Source organism: Emydura macquarii, unplaced genomic scaffold (genome assembly GCF_026122565.2).
Source record: "Emydura macquarii macquarii isolate MOO-44397 ecotype Brisbane River unplaced genomic scaffold, CSIRO-AGI_Emac_v2 contig_2768, whole genome shotgun sequence".
Taxonomy (NCBI): domain Eukaryota; kingdom Metazoa; phylum Chordata; order Testudines; family Chelidae; genus Emydura; species Emydura macquarii.
This window is the reverse complement of record NW_027132905.1, coordinates 24,234,819-24,256,323: the sequence shown is the minus strand read 5'-3', so window position 1 is coordinate 24,256,323 and position 21,505 is coordinate 24,234,819. Positions and strand designations below refer to the sequence as shown.

At 38.7% G+C, this 21,505-nt stretch overlaps 1 protein-coding gene across 2 annotated transcripts in view; it reads left to right on the top strand.

Moving 5' to 3' along the window:
* Positions 1 to 21,505, top strand: part of SLIT3 (slit guidance ligand 3) — a 676,405-nt gene that overhangs the window by 433,166 nt on the left and 221,734 nt on the right. For both annotated transcript variants that reach the window (XM_067566650.1, XM_067566651.1), the window contains exons 8-9: positions 1,680 to 1,843; positions 20,681 to 20,822. In XM_067566650.1, the coding sequence (XP_067422751.1) occupies positions 1,680 to 1,843; positions 20,681 to 20,822 (306 nt within the window). The remainder of the gene's footprint in view (positions 1 to 1,679; positions 1,844 to 20,680; positions 20,823 to 21,505) is intronic.

Sequence of the window (21,505 nt, the reverse complement as noted above, 5' to 3'; positions counted from 1 at the left end):
GCAGAGAGCGTGGGCGGTGGGGGTCAAAGCGGAAAAGGTGTGTGTGGAGGAGAGGAGGATCGTATCTACCCTTCCATCTGCCCAGGCCCTTTTAAATCACCAGGCCTGGAGGACAATGGTCCTCTTTGCTCCCTCTTGTCGGCGGTCCTGAAAACATTTTATCAAAGATCTAAGTTGATGTAGTGTCATCTGAAACTTTCACTATGTATAACAGCATCACCCCTACCCCTTTGTTGAAATATTAGGTGAACAGATATGCTTTACAGTATGCCCTGAAGATCAGCAGATATAAGTGCTACTGGCCACAGCCAGGAAGTGAATTCCAGGCTTGAGGTCCAGCCACTGAAAATGCATCAACTGGGTCCCCTCAGACATACAAATCTAGGGACTGTCAGCTCAGGCGCCACCACTGATCTCAACTGCCACTGTGTAATATGAAGATCTTTCAGATTGATGGTTAATTTCTTCTGGAGATAGGCAAGGCTAAATCCTATGCACACACCAATTGTTTTTTAAATGTAATATTTGATATATTAATGCATCACAGTGAAGAATACTTTGTTTAACCCTATCTTACAGGATTTGCTATCTTTGGAGGGTTATTTTTTGTTGTTGTCATTTCAACTTTGCCATTACACTACAAATTTATGACTCGTTAAAAGGAGTGAAATGTTTATTCTTCCCAGTTTTAATGTAAACTCTGACCTAAAGTTTGTGGTAGTTATTAAACAGTGTTGGACTCATTCCCTAGTGACATGTTTACTATTTAAAATGTGAGGCAGCGGGAGGAGGTTAAAGCGGGGTGATGCTTCTGGAAGTCTTCAGTACAAACTTAAAAGTTTACATCTTCTCTTGTGAAATTATATCATATTAAAAATGAACAGGTGGTTGTAGTGGGGGAGGAGAAGTACGTTTAGCGGGTGGTATGCAAATTAATGTATGCAGCAAACCCAAAGCAGAATTGCACAAGTATACATAGCTTGAGTATTTTGTATTTAAGATGTCAACCTGTTGTGAGCTTGTAAAATAGACAATCCCGTTGCTGAACAATACTTCTCGGACTCATCTTAGAAGTTCAGTGGATGGCCATGATGACAAGTGAAGCTACTATTAAATTACTTAATGCTGTGGATGGATGAATCCTCAGCTGAACTTGAACTAAATCTTTCCTGGGTTAGAAAAAGTTCAGTTCATAGATATTATTTTTCTTTTTTTGGAGTCCTCTGGGCTTGTCTATACCTCCCTAATGCAAAAGCCTCCAACTACCATGAAACTGCTATGGTACTCCTGGCACTAGTAATTTCACCTGAGATTGCTGCCTGTCAGAAAATTTTCAGCCTTTTTCTTTTCCTTCTTTTTTTCTTTCAGTTTCATGGGTTGATTGAATACCCATCCTTTTGGATGCTTGCTTGGAGCTCTGCCTCTTGTCAGGTTCACACATTGCTTTTCAATATAACATAAAAGACAATTTGATCAAATGAAAGCACCTTCAATTTTCTGCCCCGCCCACCCTGTCCTCTAATTTCAACACTCACCTGTAAAGATTCAGCTTACTCGTGTGTGAAAATATGTGCAGTAGTTTTAGCACAATGTCTTTGAGAGATTTGTATGAGTTTGCTCTGGTTTGTCACTGTTTCAAAAACATTCAGATGTGATATGACTCTTTCTGTCCATTGCAGGCGGCTTCACTCCAATTACCTGTATTGCGACTGTCACCTGGCCTGGCTGTCTGACTGGCTGCGTCAAAGGCGCTCGATTGGACAGTTCACGTTCTGCATGGCACCCGTGCACCTGCGGGGTTTTAATGTGGCGGATGTTCAGAAAAAAGAATACGTCTGCTCTGGTATGACACTGATTATTCATTTATCTATCTTCTGACATTTTTATAATGAAGTTCACACAAAACCAGTGAATGAAGTATTATTATTAGTCCCATTTAAATGTCATTCCGTGCCAGTCAGATCACTGTTAAACTGTTTGCTAATATTGTAAATTGTTATGATTTGTTCATCTCACATAAAGTGTTGGAATCTTAATTATTCTGTTCTCCAATTCTTTTCTCAGCTGCAGTGTTAGAAATTATTTTAATGTGAAAGGACAATTAAGTAGTAGTAATCTAGCATTTCTCAGGGGAAAATCCCTCTAATCTCTGCTGCTGACTAGCATACAAAGAGAAAGGGGTTGTAAATGCTGATCTGTATATACGGCTGTTTAGCTAGAATGGTGTTTAATCCAGTGGGAATTGGTCTGTTTATGAAGGCACGGACTATGAGTCCAGAAATCTCTCCCACTCTCTGAAACGCACTTCATGTGTGACTTGAAGTCAAGACACTTAACTTTTCTTTGCGTAATTTTCCTCACTGGTTAAACAGGCATGATCATACTTACTCATCTCATAAGGGTGTCAAAGTGTGTGTGTGTGTGTGTGTGTGTGTGTGTGTGTATGAGTATGGGTATATATATAATATATTAATTTGACATACATGTATGTGAAGTTCTGTCAGTGTATTATTATTAATATGCTGTCACTGATTTTTGTGACCAAATGTGTGTTTGTACCTTCTGATGACTGGGGTTGTATGCAACACGAGGTGATCTCAGGTTAGATAATAATTGTCCTTACTCATCATATAGCATTTTGTATATTTATGTCCATTTGCAAATGTTAACTAACAGCATCCCTTTGAAGTAAGAAAGTATTATTATTATCCCCGTTTTACAGGTGGGGAAACTAGATACAGAGTGAATTGCCCAGAGTGTCTCAACAAGCTGTTGTCAGCACTAGGAGTAGAATGCAGGAATCATTCATTTGTGACTGTTCAGATGACTACGAGGTCCTTCATTATGAAAACCATCATTATATTATCTAGAGTTGCTGGCACTGTCAGCAGAAAGGCCAAGGATTGAATGAGCTTAGATAATGTTTTCCTTTTGCTGTTAGAGGTGGTCCGTCGGTGGGGTAGTATGTAGACGCTTATGTTCTGTGGACGGTCACCAGGGTTGTCAGTTTGGTCCCTTATATCAATAATACATGTTAGTGGTAGTGATAGATGACAAGGACAGAGATGTGCTTGTGCTCGCCTCCTGCTCTAATAGGAAGATGACAGTTGGGTACCTTACCCTCATTCAAGCGTGTGATCTCTGCTCTGAGATTTAGAGGAAGGCAGATTCACCACCCACATGCTGTATAATTATCTGCAGGATGAGTTCCCTTTTACATGAAGTTTGCCAGTCAATTTAACAGCAGGCATGTAAGCCAAACTTAAAGAAAAAAAAAGCAGCTATGCATATTACATATCAGAAAGCAGGACTTGAGCCTCTCTGAGAAGACTTAAGAGTTTGAGTCAAACAGCAGGAAAATCCCCATTTCATAGGAGATTTTGTTCTTTTTTAAGTGCTTTATGCCTGACTTTAGAAGGAAGCAATGCTAAAACTTACGCTGTCTGACCTAAATAGTTACAGTACAAATAACTCTGTTTTTTTAGTTATTTTTATATATGACTTGATCAAAGAGAGAAAATGTGAGAACTACATAATGGAGGACACCAGAATTTGTCAAGTTCTTGTGTTTGTTTGTACAAAATGGCTGTTGCCTTCCATCTGGCCACTTGGCGGTGCTGTGCACTTTGGTGAGTGAGGCCCGAGGGGCCAGTGTCAACTATAAGAAATGTAATTGTGGTGGTTGCACTGGGAACATTTGAGAAATGGCTGGAGTTCAAGTGACAGCTGCGGGGGCAGGCATATCTGCAAGCCTTTCACCATTGTTGTATTCGTTTGTGACCATAAGTGAGAGGTAAATAGTTGTATTTGTGGGACAAGGGTTTGGTCAAAGGCTTACGTGCATTGTTGATAATCAAGTAGTTAAAATAATAGAGATGGGCATGGTATATTACAGAGACATAGGAAACAAAGTCCCTCCACCAAGGAGCATGCATGGCCTGATTTTCATGCAGTTACCATGGACTTCATTGAGATTTGTGGATGCCCAGCACTTCTGAAAAGCAGGCCATTAAAATCTAAATTACAAAGATAAGATTAGGAAGTTTACAACAAATCATGGTGAAGGGGAGAAGTAAAGAGAAGAAAAAACACAGGGAAGGGAACTCTGCCCTTAACAGAGCTTCATTTTAGTAGGGAAGTAATCACAGCGATCCTTTCTTATCAAAATAGTCAAGAACTCAACAACTGGTGCTTCGAGAAAAACAGTACTGTACAGTGAAACAAAAGGAGGTGTTTAAATCGGGAGAGCTAAGGTATAACTGGAGTGTGAGGAACTCCTCTCTAGGGGAAAAGTACCTGCCAGAATAAATAGTGTTCTGTATCAGCCATGCTGGCCCAAAAGAGAAACGGAAGGGAGACAGTGCAGTTGATAGGAGGAGATAAGATGATTAAGAAGTCCTCTCTGGTTCATTGTAAGGTAACTCTCTTAAGGGTAGGTTATTTTTTATTTAAAAAATCAAAACCACACACAACAAAAAGGCTTTCAGCTATGTAGCCCTGAGATTCCATTCCTTAGCCCCCAGTTGTAAATGACATGCAGTTAAAAAGAAATCTACAAGAGTTCATCACAGGAGAAGAGTTAGTGCAGATCCCCACTTAGTGCCCACTTGGTTTTAAAAAATCTCTGTGTGCACAGTTTGCTGAAGATGCACTTGGTTTATATGTTCTAAAGTGCATCTTAAACCTCGGCCCCACTGTTTTACAAGCCAGCTTCTATTGGATTTACCGGCTAGTTGAGTCATTTTTTTACTATGAAGTTACTGGGTCTTCATAGAGCTGCTTCAGACCAGACTGGTACAAGATAGTGCTATGCAGGCCTTGTCCCTCTATGAATGTATTTTATATAATTTAAGGTGATATGAACAATGGTAGCAAGCCCCAAAGTGGTGCTAAAAAGCTTCTATGTAAAAATAGTGACAAGGGCCGTGCTGGAATATAATGTGCTGCACCATTGTGCTTCAGTATAATGTTCAGGGTTCAGACAGAACTGATTTATAGCAGTGGGCATTATTTCTTGGGAGAAGACAGAGTCTTTACGTTTCTTCTTTTTTTTTTTTTTTTTTTTTGGACCACCTATTATGGACTTTGTCAGAATTCTAGATCAAAGCTTGGTGCTGATACTTTCAAGCTTTGAAGCAGAGAGTGCGGGGGGCGGAGGAGGGGTTGGTGGAATACAAGTGAGAAAAGATCAGTTAGAACAACATTTAATTTGAACTACGGGAAATCACTTCACATTGGCACAGATCACTACACAAAAACACAATTTTCATTTCATAGCAAATTTTAAAATTTGCGTTAATGGGCAATAAAGGTCCAACTAACTACTGAATCCTCTGTTACAAGAAATGGTTGAAAAATTGAAGAACAAAGAAATGCAGTGACTCACCCAAACTCTCACAGCAAAGCTGGAAGAAGAACCCAGGTTGTGACACTCCATATCTAGTTCCTTGCATGCAGCAGCATGCTACCTCTCTTCATGGTAATTGTGTATATTAGTATGAGAAATTGGTAAGATGCATAAATTCAGAATAAAAGAGCTTTAAGGACTAAGCTTTGAAGCAGGTCTCTCACAGATTTTACACATGCTTATTGAATGGTTTAGATACATGGGGGTTTGTTCATGCACATGAAGGATTCGCTCAGGCATGTGTGTGTCTGCAGAAGATTTGTGTGCAGCAACTTGGAGGCTGGCGTGCAAATATAGCTCAAAAGATGTCTAATCAGATTTGTGGTACTGAGGACAGCAGAGAAACATAATTTATGTGATCTGAACAGCATTGGCTGTAGGTGAAAAAAAAAATATTTTGGCATCTTGTTTGGGAGAGCAGTGAAGAAATGTCAGGCAGTTATCCATACAGCTTTCTAGACTTCTTTTCATCTATCATGATCCTTCTCTCTGGCAGTAAACATAACTTGTCCATTCTTAGTATAACGGTCTTCTCCTCTGCAGCTGCTTCTGTCAGATCTCTGCCTTAACGCTCTAATTATTTTGCGAACGCACCTTTTCCACCATGCAACTGCTTTATTTAACTCTGCAACATATTTTGAGATATAGTTAGCATGCAAGGCATCATACTAAATAGGGTGGTATTGTATTTTCAACCAAAGGATGATTATACCAATCAATGAGGTACAAATAGTATGACACATTTATCCTATCTTCCTCCACCAGAACTCTGCAACACCCATCCACATTATGTAGCAAAGAGTAACAAGACACTGAGGAAAGACTTGGCTGTCATCTGAGATATCAGCTTTCTTTTGATGCAAGGGGACTGTTTATTTTCATATTCTTTTAATCAGGGAAACAGTGGGGATGAGAGTACGAGCTTGTTGTTGGTACCTACCTTCCAATCTCTGCTTTAAGTGAAAACCAAATCCTAAACAATGTTTAGATGTTACTCCGTTGGATTATTTTCTCTCTACCCCCTATAGGGTAGCTGTTCTGTTTCATTTTCCTGGGTCCTCTGACTTAATTCTTACATTAATTTGATTTGTGGTTCTTTGATTTTTCTTCTACCTGATCTTTGCTCATTCAAGGTGAGTTTAATCTACATAATGATTAGCTACATTGAGTCACAAAGCCTTTTGTCACTGACTTTAATGCAGTGCTCAGGCCTCGCAGGTCTAAAGTGGTGAGTGTATGAAGCCATGCAGTCAGCAAGCAACTGCCTTGATCTTGTCAGTGTCCTGTGGGTGATCTGCTCAATGCCCCTATTTTAGATCACAATTTGATTTCTTTTGAAAATATTTTAATAAATCACCCTTAAAGTTCTATGGTTTTTTAAAGTGTATATATGAGGAGAATAAGGAAAGAGACTCAGGAGAAATAAAGAAATATTCATTCACACTAAAATGTTGAGGGTAAAGCAGCTCAATTGTAACAAAATTGAGCCTGTCATGTGATTCTGTAGTCAACTGGCTAGTATGCTTACCCACCGCTGCCCTCTGCTGGATGAATCAAAATTGCTCAGTTGTTTCATAGATCCTACACTGCTTATAGGTAAAGGTGATTTTTCTTTTCAGCTGCAGTTGACTTCAGTGGGCATTGGAATAAGAGGGATTGTTCTTTTTCTGTTGGTGCTTCAAGTTCTGGGTGACTCTGACAGGCAGCATAGCGATGACCCTGAATTCCTAGATTGGCACTGGTTTGTGACAGTGTATTAACATAATTTTTTACCAGTCACTTGGGATAATTTGCAGTGGGAACCATTAAAAACTAAAAAAAAAAAAAAAAAAATAGGGTAAGAACCAGGGGTATAAATTTCCAGGGGAGAAATTAAAAAAGTGGTGTTATTTTTAATGTAAGCAATACTGCTAGTATCTAAAATCTCCTTGAAATTAATTCATAGTTGATTTATTATTTCTTTCTTTCAATGGATTCCCCAATAGGAAATGTAACAATACATAAATTTAAACATTTAGTTTTTGCACTGCTTCCTATAGGACAGATTTTCTTTAGTGAGCAATGGAGTTGGAGTTTGAAAGGGGGGAACTTGGTTACCTGAATAATTTTCTTTTTCCATTAAGGAAGTAGCGGTTTTTCCCCGTTTCCTGTTCCTTACTCACAATGGCCAAATTTTCTTCTCACATACTTGTTGCAATATAAATCAGTAGTAATTCAGTTGAAGTTCAGTTGGGGTTACATCACACTGAAACTGGGTGAAAGGAGAATCAGTCCCAGAGAATCAGACTTCCAATCTGCTCTGGCTAATGCAGCTGACACGGATTTTAAGGAAACATTGAATTGATCCAAATCTAATTTGGGAATCTGAAGTTCCTGATTCCTATGATAAAATTGGCATGTGGGGTGTAATATGGAGGATAATGTAGTATCTTTTATCCCATTACTGCCTCTTGGCACAACACCAAGTGCCATAGTAGGGAAAGTTCGTTGGTTGGTTTCTGTTAAGAAGAGGTCTAGCAGTACTAAAATCATAGCTACTGATCTCTGGCCAGCACTTCTAGAGTCACTAGACTGACTTAATCAGTTTTTTTCTGATAACTTCATAGTATGTTGTTAAGGAGAGAAAAACAAGAATGAAAAACTAATATAAATAACACTCCATAGGCTAGATATTATGATAGACATTCAAAAATGCTAAGAGAAAAGCAGGGAAAAATACTTGGTTAATATTTCATTTAAATCCCTTCATACAATAATTATCTATCTATCTATATACCTGTCTGTCCGTCTGTCTATCTATCTCTCTATCTAAAGCGTTATCTTCTTACAACATGTTATCTGGAGGTACTGATAGCTGATAAAAATGGTAAACCCTTGAAAAGAGAAGGGATGTAGATTAAAGAAAAACAAAGAGAAAGATGGAGATGAGGGGCCATTTTATCTAGTGGTGCACTTAATTATGGACACCTTGCCCCTACTGAGCAACAGCAGTTATTTCTGAGGCAGCAGAAAAGGTTTTGTCTCCTTTCCCCACAACTAATTGATCTCAGTTTCTGCAAGGATGGGATAGCAATGACCCCTACAGATGTCCAGTTTTTAATGGTAAGGGGGTTCAGGTATTTGGATGTGTTTTTTGTTTGTTTTTTTGTAAAGCTTCTATTAAGACTGCTTTGCTATCCTCAGTGTACCACTAAACAGAAATCTCAGTATTTGTATCAATTAACCTAACCATTTGCTCCAACTTTTGCCCCTTTCTATAAGAGGGACTTGTGGGTTAAATTCCACAAAATACCTGTTTTGTCTCTGAGGAGGGTTTTAGCCCCTATGAGAATCCCAAGGGTACCGGTAAACATTCTTAAACTGGATTTTGGACAAAGCTGTAGGACTTAACACTGTGTTTGTTCATTTCTCTTAAAGCCATTTGAGAAAATCAGGGTCTGAATCTGTTCTAGGTGCCCTTTAGTGACATTTTCAGAGGATTTTCAGCTCCTTCTAAACAACTCTTGTCACCACCAAATATAACTGAGATCTAGTATAAAGAAACATTTTTTTCAGTGGGTCTTATTCTTTACCTTGAGTTTCCTAACTGCAGCCCCTCTTAAATTAGGTCCCATTTGTGGAGTGTTTTAGGGATGTTTGTAATACTGAACTTTTCCTCTGGTTAAATGGAGGGTTTCTGTTTCTGTTTTAATATTGCTAATTATACACACACAAGTTAAGCAACTACCCAGAACTAGTAAAAGTAAAGCCACAATGACAAATTGGGCTTGTGTGTATAAGCATTCTGGAACCTTTTTGTCATACACTGAGGTGGCCAAACTCTGGCTCGTTAGTCACATGCGGCTCTTTTTACAGTTAAAATGCAGCTCATGGAATCCCCTCTGCCCACCAGACTGGGATGGGGAGCTCAGAGCCTCTGCCCTGCGGCATGATGGTGGGGCTAGAGGATTCTGTCTAGCAGGGAAGGGAGTCTTGGAGGGGTCAGTAAGCTTGGCCACCCTTGTGATACACCAACACGCTTTCCAATACTAAACTGAAATCAGTAAAGTGTGTTCTTGTTTAGATGTTCTGAAGCATCCCTATTTGTATTCTTATTGCCAATTGTAATAACAGTTGCAGACATGCTGTTTCCAAATAAGAAGTCCTTGTTGTGGTTGATCCAGGATGATGACAGAGACATTTTATTTTGTGGACTGTGGGGAGAGATCACCGGCAAAACCAGGTGTTGGTGGGGGGGGAAGCCTTTTTTAGCAGGTGGGTAAAGTGCTAAATAATTAATGGTTTATGCTTGAACTTTTTGTATTTTTCCTATGAAAGTGCAGTTTAGTTGTGTTACGAAAAATGGGAAAATGTTAGTGCTAAAATGGTTAAATTCAGCTGGAGACAAATTTGTGGAAGTACAAAGTGTTCAATGCAAATGATTATACTTTGTCCCTTGACCAAATTTATGAAAACTTGTGAAGTTTTTCTCATGTGAAAAATGTTTCACATGCAAAGTTTATGCAAGATCCAGGGCTGTCCATGTGGGGCCCTTTTGAATAAGCTATTGCTGGAGTGTCAGAAGACTTCTGCCTTTTGTTCTTGATGTAGAGCTAAGTTTGAGATAGGAAATAAAATACTTTTAAAAAATCACACCATGTTGCCTTCTGTCTTACAACCAGGATCAATCCATACTAATCTGCAAAATGAAGAGAGATCTCAGTGCCATGGGAACTATGTTAGGAAGGTGCACATTTAAAAGGAAAGCAACATTCAGTGAAAGACAGAATTGTAGACTACATTGATTAGGGCCAAGTGAAAACCTGTACAGAAATGCTAGAAACCTGGCCACTACACAGCACTCTGGATAGTGAACCTTCATAAAGAGATATATGTGTGATTTTTTTTTGCAGAAACAGAAAAGTCAATTAAATGGTCTCCTGGAGGATCAAAATAAATACTGAATATTTTTCTTGATTGTCCTTGTAAATGTTAGACACACAAAAAAACTTTCTAGAGAAACATATCAATGCTTATCAAGTATCTTTCAAATTTCAGTGCTAATGGCCTTCTCATCTGTTATACAGGTGGCCTGTTTCAGCTTGTTGTTGTTTTAGCAAGCACATCTTTATCTAGATGATGAATTGAGACGTACAGAATAGTCAACAGTCCATTCTTTTACTGTTTAGTCCAAGACTTAGTGAGACCTTGTTTGGTAACACTAAGGTGGGAATCTATAGTAAAAGGGGCAACTGCAAGATTTAGTCTTTTTCCACTAGCCTGAATCAGGATCATTGCTAGAGGTAGACTACCGCACCCACACCAGCTAGGACTGCTTTGCCTGGGTAGCACCAATGAGTAGCAGCAACCTTGGGCACTAAAGTATCTAGCACCAGTCTTGGCGTGAATAATTAATATCCTGTATGTTCATGACTGCAGAGTCGTGCCTCTTCTCTGCTGTGAGGGACACTATACAGTGTGAAACAACAGGAATATTTACCCTAAATATAGCTAAACTGGTTTCTGTGCAAGAAAATCAATGTAATCCATATTAAGCTGGCCAAGCTCTGCCTTTCAGTGTGCTCACAAGAAGCTAATTGTGTACCCCATGCACACACCAAAGGCAAAATTTGGTCCAAAGTAGCTCCCATTACTATTGCTGTTACTACAACTTCTCTGGAGATCATGACTGAAAATTGTTGTTAAACTATAGTAAGATTATGTGGAATGGAGCAGCGTCAAAGTATTCCCTCTTATTTATTTCTCTCTTCTTGTTATTTTCACTGGCATTGCCATGGATTTTTCCCCTTTAAGCAGTATTCTGTAAAAGCAGTGTTACTGCTTGTTTTATGATGCTGGATTGGGGTATAATCATACAGAAAGTCAGTATTTGAATCATTACTCCAAGAGTGCTAATGTAATTACATTTTTATCTGGATGTCTAAGCCTAATGGCTTGTTTTATTACTCGTACACTAATAGTGTTTCAGAATACAGTGAAAGTGCTACATTTACTTGTGTTAATGTAATGCCATTCTGAAGCTGCAGTTCACTTGCAGTAATATTGCTGAGTTGGGAAGAATGAAGATGGCTGGACTTCAAACTCTTGTATGCATTTGACTTAAGCCCTTGGACAGCCTCTTCATTTTTATCTCCGTTGACAATCAATATTCTCTTTACCATTTGTGCTCTGCTGCTTATTTAGAAACAAGTCTTTATGATGGTTACCAATGCCTAGGAATTTAGGCAAAAGCTCCTTCCAAGAAAATACATGACAATTCCAATGCATTTGTGACTGACACACACTTAGTTACGTGGAATCTGTGTCAGCTCTCTGTGAATTTAAATTGGCTTTAAAAATCAAACTTTAATATTGGGACTAGTTTTACTGCTACCTTTGATTGAAGTATATAATGAAACTTGTAGGAAATTGGTGATGTCATATAATTCATTCGAATTAGTGGTGTTTTGTTCTCATAGACCTCGTAGACTCTAAGGTCAGAAGGGACCAATATGATCATCTAATCTGACCTCCTACACAATGCAGGTCAGAGAACCTCACCTACCCACTCCTGTAATAAATCGCTAAACTATGAGTGAGTTATTAAAGTCCTCAAATCATGGTTTAAAGACATTTAAAGACATCACCAGCAAGTGAGCCGTGCCCCATGCTACAGAGGAAGGTGAATATCCCCTGAGCCTTGCCAATCTGCCCTGGGGGAAAATTCCTTCCCAACCCCAAATATTGCAATCAGTTAAACCCTGAGCATGTGGGCAAGACTCATGAGCCAGACACCCAAGAAAGAATTATCTGTAATAACTTAGAACCCACCCCATCTAACTACCCTTCACAGGCCATTGGCATATCTACCATCAGTAGTCAAAGATCAATAAATTGCCAAACTAGACTGTCCCATCATACCATCCCCTCCATAAATTTATCAAGCTCAGTTTTTAAGCCAGCTAGGTTTTTGCCCCCACTGCTCCCCTTGGAATGCTATTCCAGAACTTCATTCCTCTGATGCTTAGAAACCTGCATCTAATTTCAAGTCTAAACTTCCTAATGGCTAGTCTATATCATTAGTTCTTGTGTCCACATTGGCGCTGAACTTAAATAATTCCTCTCCCTCCCTGATATTTATCCCTCTGATGTATTTATAGAGAGCAATCATATCTCCCCTCAGCCTTCTTTTGGTTAGGCTAAACAAGCCAAGCTCACTTGGTAGGGGCCAAATCCTGCCACCCTCACTCATGCAAATAGTTGCATTGGCTTTAATGGGATTACTCAATACTGATTCCACTTGGGACTCAGGAACAAGATATACCCGTTTAAATCTTTCACCCAGTAGCGTACCTCCTTTGGACTTGGGTTGTGTTGAAAGGGCACAATAACCTAGGCTTACATAGCACAGGGCAGAGTGGTGAAAGTGTAACATTCACAGAAGAGTAAACGCTCTGCCTGGCATATGGATGCTCAGAAGGAATTGTCTGTTCTCTCGCTGAGTGTGTACAAGAAAATCTCTGACTAGTTAAGTTGTGGAAGAGGCTGACTTTGTGGGCATGATAGACTTTAACAGAAAATCCCAACTGGGGTAAGTAGGAGGGAAAAGCCAAGAGTCAAGAAATCAATAATAAACCCTATCCATGTTCATGTTGAGTAGCTAACCCATCTCTGTTTATTTTGCTCTGTACATGGAGGGTGACATCTGACCACTTCCAGGATGCAATGGCCATTCAAAACCAGCATCACATTTGTTCTAGGAAACCAAGGGGAGTCAAATTTATTTATTTGAAATTTAGTGAAAATTGTAATACAGATCATGTGGTTGTATTTAACCTAGATATCGGGACTGAAATCTCTACCCTTATGAAAAATACCACAGAGCCATTTAATTACGCACAAGTGGTCAAGAACTACAGCTTTCATATTGTATCCAAAAATTTGCTGCACTAATGTACCATTTTGTTTGTTAATCAATAACTTAGCATCCACCAGACTTAAAATGATTTTAAACTTGTCTTAGACCCTTACCCAGTAAATTCATCTTGTCGGGTTTTTATTTAAGCCTGCAAAACCTCTGAAAAAACAAGGAACATTTTGTTGGTTTCTATTAAAGCAATTGGTTAGGTGATGCAGGACTATACTGAGATCTATTTGCTGTGTGTAATTAAAGTGCCATAACTGGGCATCAGTAGGAATGAGATTATTTGGTTTATTTACTCCTTGTAAAACTTAATTTAAATGCCACTGGCATGTAAATCATTCATTTATAATCTACAACTGTTCTGTTCTAATTGCAATTTCAGTCTACCGGCTGCTCTTAAAAGGCTAGAGGCCAATGAAATACTTAATATGGAAACAGGAATGAACTTTTCTCAGTAAACTCCCAGGTCCTAAATCTCCCCTCTCTCCCTCCATGACCCATGGACTTAGGTTCCAAAACAAAATGCTGCTATTCAGCACACAAGCTACCGAATACCAAAATTAGAGATGCCATTCACAGATAGATGAGAACTATCATTTTTGTCAGCCTGACGACTGATCTTACTGTGCATATTTTGGTACAAAGATTATTGAGATATGTCTATCTCTATATAGAATGAGATAGATATAGATATAAAGGAATGAACTGAGTTCTATTAGCTATGAAGTAAAAATGCAATTAACACAGAGAAGCAGAGCTGTAGTATCTCTCTGAGTTGTAGGTAATATTGAGAACCCTTGTCATATGGCGACCCCTACCAGGGGTGCCATCCTGTAGCAGGTTGAGGCATGATTGGGCCACCTCCCTCAGTTTCTCCTTTCTTCTGGAGCCTGCAATAACTTCACATAAGGTATCAGAATAAAAATAGCCATTTATGGGGTAAATTTATTATAAAATACATCCCACCACCATCATCCAAATTTCTGCTGCACTGTCCAAACAATATGTTCAGTTTTTCAAGTTCCAGCCATTCATCAGCACCCCAAGTCCAGCTCAGGAGTCTCTCACCATGCTGCTGTTCTCCCTTACAGCACTGGAGGCTCATCCTGCTCTAACTTTCCAATACAGCTGCAGCATTTTTCACCAAGCTCCAGATCCCAGGTGCAGCTCCGGTGTCTCTCACCATGCCTCACTGCAGCCCCTCTAGCTGAGATGCTTCTTTGCCCTCTTTCCTTCCCATATGATTACAAATCTTGCCTGGAGACATCAGTGAATTTAACCCCCCATCATTCCCCAACCTTTAGCTCTCCAGCTCAGAGAGCCAGTAGGCCTCTCCCGCTGCTGCTGTCAGCCTTCAGGGCCCCCTTCCCCCACTCCAGCCTTTTCTGGCCCTGTCTCTCTGGCCAGGGACAGTTTATAGGTGACTCCTCTCCCTCCAACAGCCTTTCTGCTTTCACCCGCCTGATCTGGCTCCATTTTTCACTAGGGAACTCTCACTGCTCCTCCTTCAGAGTCATCCCTTCCCTAAAGCTCTCAGGCCAGCCCAGCTCTGCTCTTCTGAGCTCTCTCCGTCTCTGGCCTTTGTGTTCTGAACTCTCTTACCTTTGGGCTGGTTCCCATTTATAACTCCCAGAGCAGCCTTGCCCTCCTCATTACACCAAACTAGAGGACACCTGGACTGGAACAGGAAAGCTGGGCCCGATGATACTTTGGGGGCCTCAGGGTGAGCTACAAATTTACAACCCCATAAAAGAAATACTGTCTCTGCAGCCCTGTATGCCATGGCCGTGTGTTTTGGTAACACTTACCTGGTATGTGGCTTACCAAACTGTTAGCTAACACAAGCAGTAGAGCTCATTCTCTTGGTGGGTTCTTTGTTTTGGACTGGGGTAACCCTGGAAATCTGGGAAATTCAGTGCTTGATCTGAACATCCTTAGTTTGATGATGATCTGAACCAGGGATTTGGGCAAAAAATTATGAAGATAAATGCCATGTTTTAAAATCAGATCCAAATCTGGATTTCTAGCACTCCAAATTCCAGGGATATTTAGATTTGGACACTTAATTAGTCTTCTCTTTAGTATGGACATATCTCCTCCTTACCATCAGCAGTGGAAATTTCTGATTAAAATTTTTCTCCTTGGTGTTTCATTGTCCTGGCAATACACTTACTCCCAAACTGTAGGATAGATTACAGAGACCTGGCGTGAAGGTAAAAGTAACACAGACCCTCATTTAGGTAGGGCTATTTAATCCAAATAATTTTGCAAATGCTCTTTACAATTTGATTAAAGGAACCTTAAACTCAGCAGATGAACATTGAACGAAATGGTGGTGAAATTTACAATATACAGATTAATAAAATGCTGTTGCAATTTCACATGTAAAGCAATGTTTGTTTTCTGCAAACAAAAAAAAAAACAAAAAAAAAACAACCCAAAAAACCCCTACTCACTAGATTGAAATAGTCCCACAGTTTATGCATGAAGTCTTTTTATTCCACTAAGATGCTTTGAAACCAACAGCCAACCTGCCACTCATTTAAAAAATGAAGAGCTTACTGACTACAAGAGGCATATAATAGATTTAGGTACAGGATCAAAAGATATTCACACAAACCAGCACAAAAATGTGTGCTGCAACAAGTATGGGACTTAACATTTATTAAAACCTGGATACAGAGTATATTATGCCAAGCATAGAATAATGAGATATTATATTTACCAAAAATATTCTAGTTTCTGGGGTATTTTTAATGGAAACGGAAAAATTAAACATTAGTATAAAGTATCTAAAATAATGGGGCCATGCACAGCTGTCCTCTTCCCCTTGCATTTTCATTTACTTAGATGTTTTTCTTCTTAATGAAAGCGCAGTTGATTCTGTATGGTCAAAACTTTGACAGTTTTTTTTCCCACCTCTACTTCCCTGTTACATCTGTTCTGAGAATAAAGGCACAACATCACTTTCTCTCTGTTTCTTGTCCATGTAACTCTGTGGTGGGTTAACTCATCAGAGGTTTCTAATCCCCACCTAGCCAGAAAACTCTGCTTTGTGCTTCTCTGAAAAGTTCCCCACTCCCTGTGGAAACTTGCTTTTTGGTCCCATTGGAACCCATTGGTCTCATACCCATTGAAGTCAATGGAAGGACTCCCCTTTGTCTTCAGTAGGCTTTGGATCAAGGTCTTTGTATGGAGTGGACCTGAAAGGCTTCATAGGGACTTGGGGAACTGAGAGAAAAAGATTCCTTGTTGTTAATTCTCGGAATCTTTATTTCCACTGCTCACTGGCCAGCAGGACTAGTGATCTGAAATAGCTGGAAGCTTCTCACACAGAAAGACTTATGCCAGAAATTTTCATGATACTAAGCTCTAACAGGAAAATTAATTAGGACTTTTATTATTGTTGCTGCTTACTTTCTAAGCAGTAAAGGCTTGTGTTTCTGGCCTATCTCTAGCCACTCAGCCTACCTAGATGACCTCTTTTATGTAGATCACCTTATATAATGTCCTGTTGTGGAATACTGTATCACACAAAATGTTGAAGTGATTAATTGAGCTCTCCTGAAGCTTTCTAGTAGATGTTGAGTCCTCTAACTTGCATGTGGTCAATTAAATGTTCTGTGAGATACCGACACTTGAACTCCAACTAACAATACAAGTATGGATTTTCTGACACCACATTCTAATGAAAACAGAGTATATTACTGCTCACGTAAACCATAGTGATATATTGCAAGGTATATCAGTGCAAATAACATTACAAGTTCAGTTCAGAAAACATACCAGACTTGAATGTTGAAATGTTTGCAGAAAATTTGACCTAACTACCAACTCATTGTGTGTTTCTCATTTTCTGGGCTCTTGAGTTGAGACTCTGTCTGACTCACAGAAATGTTGACTGCTAACAACAGCATTGGAAATCAATGGGACCTATGCATTGAACATATAAAGACAATACATTTTCAAAAAAAAAAAAAAAAAAAAATCAGCGCAAGGCAGACACCTGTCATACAAAATGTTATCCCTGATTATTAAAGTTTGACAAAGTTATCAGCCACTGAAAACAGGGTTTTATAATGGGATGTTTCAGGCAACCTTAATAATAAGCAGTGCTACCTGCTCCACCTATAATGATGATATTCAAAAGTGAAAATTAGATTACAATTATGTAATTCTTTCATCTTAAATAGTCTGATGTACAAGTAATAAACAGGAAAGGATGGCTTAAAAATTGTCACTGTTCCTTTAAAAAAAAGAAATGTGAAATACCCAGCTGCCTCAGAGGAAGCCTCTGAAATAAACCCTACTTTAATTCTGCTGGAATTGAAACTACTATAAAAGTTGGATGAACACTTTTTTGACTCACTTTAAGACTCTCATATCTCAAAGTGTAAGTCATTGTTTATATTGTCTCTCCCTCCCCATTTTCTGACACTTTCTATCCACATAATATTGACAGATCAAAAGAGGGATGACCATCAGACGCAATCTGTTTGAGCTAATGGAAATTCAAGCACACAGACACCAATTCTCAATGGAATCTCTGACATTACTGAGACTGAAGGCACAAGTTTGCAGTAATTCTCTTTTCTTTTTGTCAAGAGACATCCGCCCTGGATGTGTGAGGCCAATCACTGGCAGTTTTCATTTTGCAGCTCTTGGGAATTGGATCTACATTTCAAAATCATGACATTTATAGCCATATCAATCTAAACATCTTTCTGATGTGAGAGGATATGATATAAGTTACTTACCCCTGTGCTATTTCTTTACCCATCATTGGAATTAGATGATGTTTGTGAAAAGTATGCAAAGCCTCAGATATTTGTCCAACCTCCATCTCATACTTTGGATAGTGGGAATATTTGGAGCTGTCTTTCAGCTGCTTGTGAACCCATCCAAATCTCACAGAACTTTCTAATATAATATTTTATTGAAGTTAGCAGAACTCTGAACCATCAGTTGTCTAAATATTATTCTTCCCTGGATGCAAAAAAAGCAATTCCTGACCACACTGGTCATTAAAACCATGTTTTATTGTGTTAAGGGCGCTATTTTGCAAGATGACTTTTCCAACCATTAGGTGTTTACACTGCACTCAAATATTTTTCCCAACAGGGGCTTGTGGGATATGTGTGTATAAATGCACACACACAGGATTCGTGTGACACAGTATTCAAGTTAACTGTTGGGTTTGCACAATTAAGGTCTTGCTATAATCTGGATGGCCTGCAGACATAGGTCAAGAGAAGCAGGTTATAACAATGTTTGATATTTGATGAGAACAGAATTTTTCAGACCTTCTTGACCATCATGCCAGCTACAGTTCTAATCTCTGGTTTAATACCATACATGTTTCTAATTAAACACAAACCTAAGGAACATAGAGTTCCATATATGACTTTCCACATGTCATCTGTAATTTGTGATTTGAACTTTAGTAGGGAGTTTATTTAGTGTTTTATAACCATAGGAAAGGAATTTTTCTAAAGAGCATTTTCTATTGCTTTTTATCACTTTGTTAGTATTTTGACATTGCCTCTTTGTATCTCATCTAGGATTAGCCAGAAAATAAGAATTCCATTTCACAAAAAACTGAGGTTTTAACATTTGGTTTCATTCCATGTGGGAACCAATTCTAGATCTTTCCAACGTTTCGAGAAAAACAGAGACAGAGCTGCCCCTGAGAACAGCCATTTGCCAGTAGTTAGGACACTCACCTGGGATGTGGGAGACCACGTTCAAGTATCTATTATTCCTTATTCAAAGCAGGGACTTGAACTGGGATAGTAGCTATTGTGGGGTTGGGCTTTCTTAGCTTCCACCCCTCTATGCCCCCGCCATTCTAGACCTGAGAAATCTTCCTGATGGACTATTTGTCAAAACAAATATGTTTCCATGAAAAGTTTCTGTTTTCATAGATTGGCATTTACTGATGGAAGAAGGTTCCATCAAAAAATTCCCACTCAGCTCTAATCACAACCTTGAGAAAAAACAACTTGAGTTCTGTAACATTTTAAAGACTAACAATTTTAATTTCAGTAGGCATAAGCTTTTGTGAGCCTCAGCTCACTTTCTTGAAATTTCTACCAATTGCATCTGAGGAAGTGAGCTGAGACTCACGAAAGCTTATGCCTACTGAAATTAAAAATGTTGGTCTTTAAAGTGCTACAGAACTCAAGTTGTTTTTGCTGTATACAGACTAACATGGCTACCCCTCTGAAACCTTGAGGAAGAAGCTGTTTTAATGAAGCCTTATCACATTTTAGCAGTTATTGGTCAGCTCATTATCTTTAGTCATAATTCCAAAAAAAATCTTCTGTCTCTTAAATTGTATGTAATTTTTGGAAGTTTGACTCAACATCAACACCTTTCAATCATTTGTCAGTTTTGATAGGTTTAAGAAATGGTTTCCACCACACAGATTATCTCTTTGCATGCGTGCATGCATATATATATAAATGATGTCTTGGTACAAAAATATTCTGTGTGTCTGTGCATGTGTGAATTGCCATTTTTAGGATAAAATTGGAGAAAGTGATAAACTTTTGGAAACTGGAATGAAGGTAAAATTAAACTTGCACTTAAAGAATTGTTCAGAATGTATGCATCTAGATGGCTCCATTCATAAAACCTGACCCATATGAGTAGTTTCCTTGGCTCCAGTGGGACTACTGAATTGAGTAAAAGTTTGCAATGCTGAACTCTTAATTTTTATGAGCAGTTTTTCTTTCCATCAACTGCATTGCCTCATATTGTGAAAATTAGTGTACTATCCCATCCTTTGTACTTTAATGAGTAGTAAAATGGTTCTATCTCATAGCTAGTAAGTTCAAACCTCAACATTTTGGAAGTTTCACAGAAATTGGAGCACCAAAAAATCTACTGGGTCAGCTAGCCTTTTCCTCAGCCAATGCAGGATTGTTCCCTCATATACTGGGTTTTTTGAGCTCGTTGTCCTGTCTTTATCTAAATGACTCCAGAGATTGAGCTCTCATCATTTTCCTAACAAAATTATTCAGAACTACAATAGACCTCAATATTTGGAAGTCTTCCTGGATCTTCAGCCTTCATTTTCCAAATTTAGATTAAAATAATAAATTTAAATATGTGGCCAATGTAAAAAAGGTCAGAGGTACAATGTATTAATAAAATGGAGGTGGTATAATAATAAGAATAATATTCTGTGCATTTTCTCTAAGATTGATTTGTGGCACAATAATAAATTAATTTAATCCAAAGGGATTACCACTTATGTAAAAGGGAACTGAAAATTCACTGACTGCTGTATTTTTAATTGTTAAGATAATAAGTGATCAGTTTGCAAACCTAATCTTGACATTTTGGTACTGGTTTTACCTTCTCAGGTTCCCACTCTGAACCTCCATCCTGCAATGCTAATTCCATCACTTGCCCATCTGCTTGCACATGCAGCAACAACATTGTGGACTGTCGAGGCAAGGGCTTAACAGAAATTCCATCTAATCTACCAGAGGGCATTGTGGAAATGTAAGTGCCAATGTCAACATACTATTTCAATGTCAGCTATTTTCATATGTGTCATTCCAAATCTAGTTTGCTTCACTTATGGAAGAAAGCTGCAATTTTTAACCATTTAAACTGATAACCAGGGCCATTTGCCAGTCACATTGCCATTATCCTCCACATTTTTCAATTTTAGGGCTTAATCCACATTTTAAATGCAAAATGAGATATTGTTTCAACACATCCCTGCCTGTCCGAGAAAGGATCAAGTTTTCAGCAAATTCATTTCAATTTGTATTTTTACTCCCAAAAAACAGGATATGGTCATTTTTATCTGGAGACCAGGAAACGAAAATAGATCAGTTCCTCTTTACATTTCCCTTAACAGGGTTATTTTCACATTTTGACTTAACTTGGTGAGTTCTCCCAAAAGAATGGAAATATCTCATGTTAGACTGGCAAAGTGAACATGTGGTGGGGATCTCTCCTTTGCTGAAGTCTGACATTAGAACAGATTGCTCCATTATTTGTTCCCCTCTTTTCTGCCTTCTACATTTCATTATCCCAAATCTTTTACACCTATCTTAACACTATCTTGTATCTTCACATCAGATACTGGTTTTACAGATTTACTTGTCTTTACTAGTTTTATCTGTTACAGCAGTTCACAATCTACCACAGTCCTGATTAGTGTGAAATAAAACAGA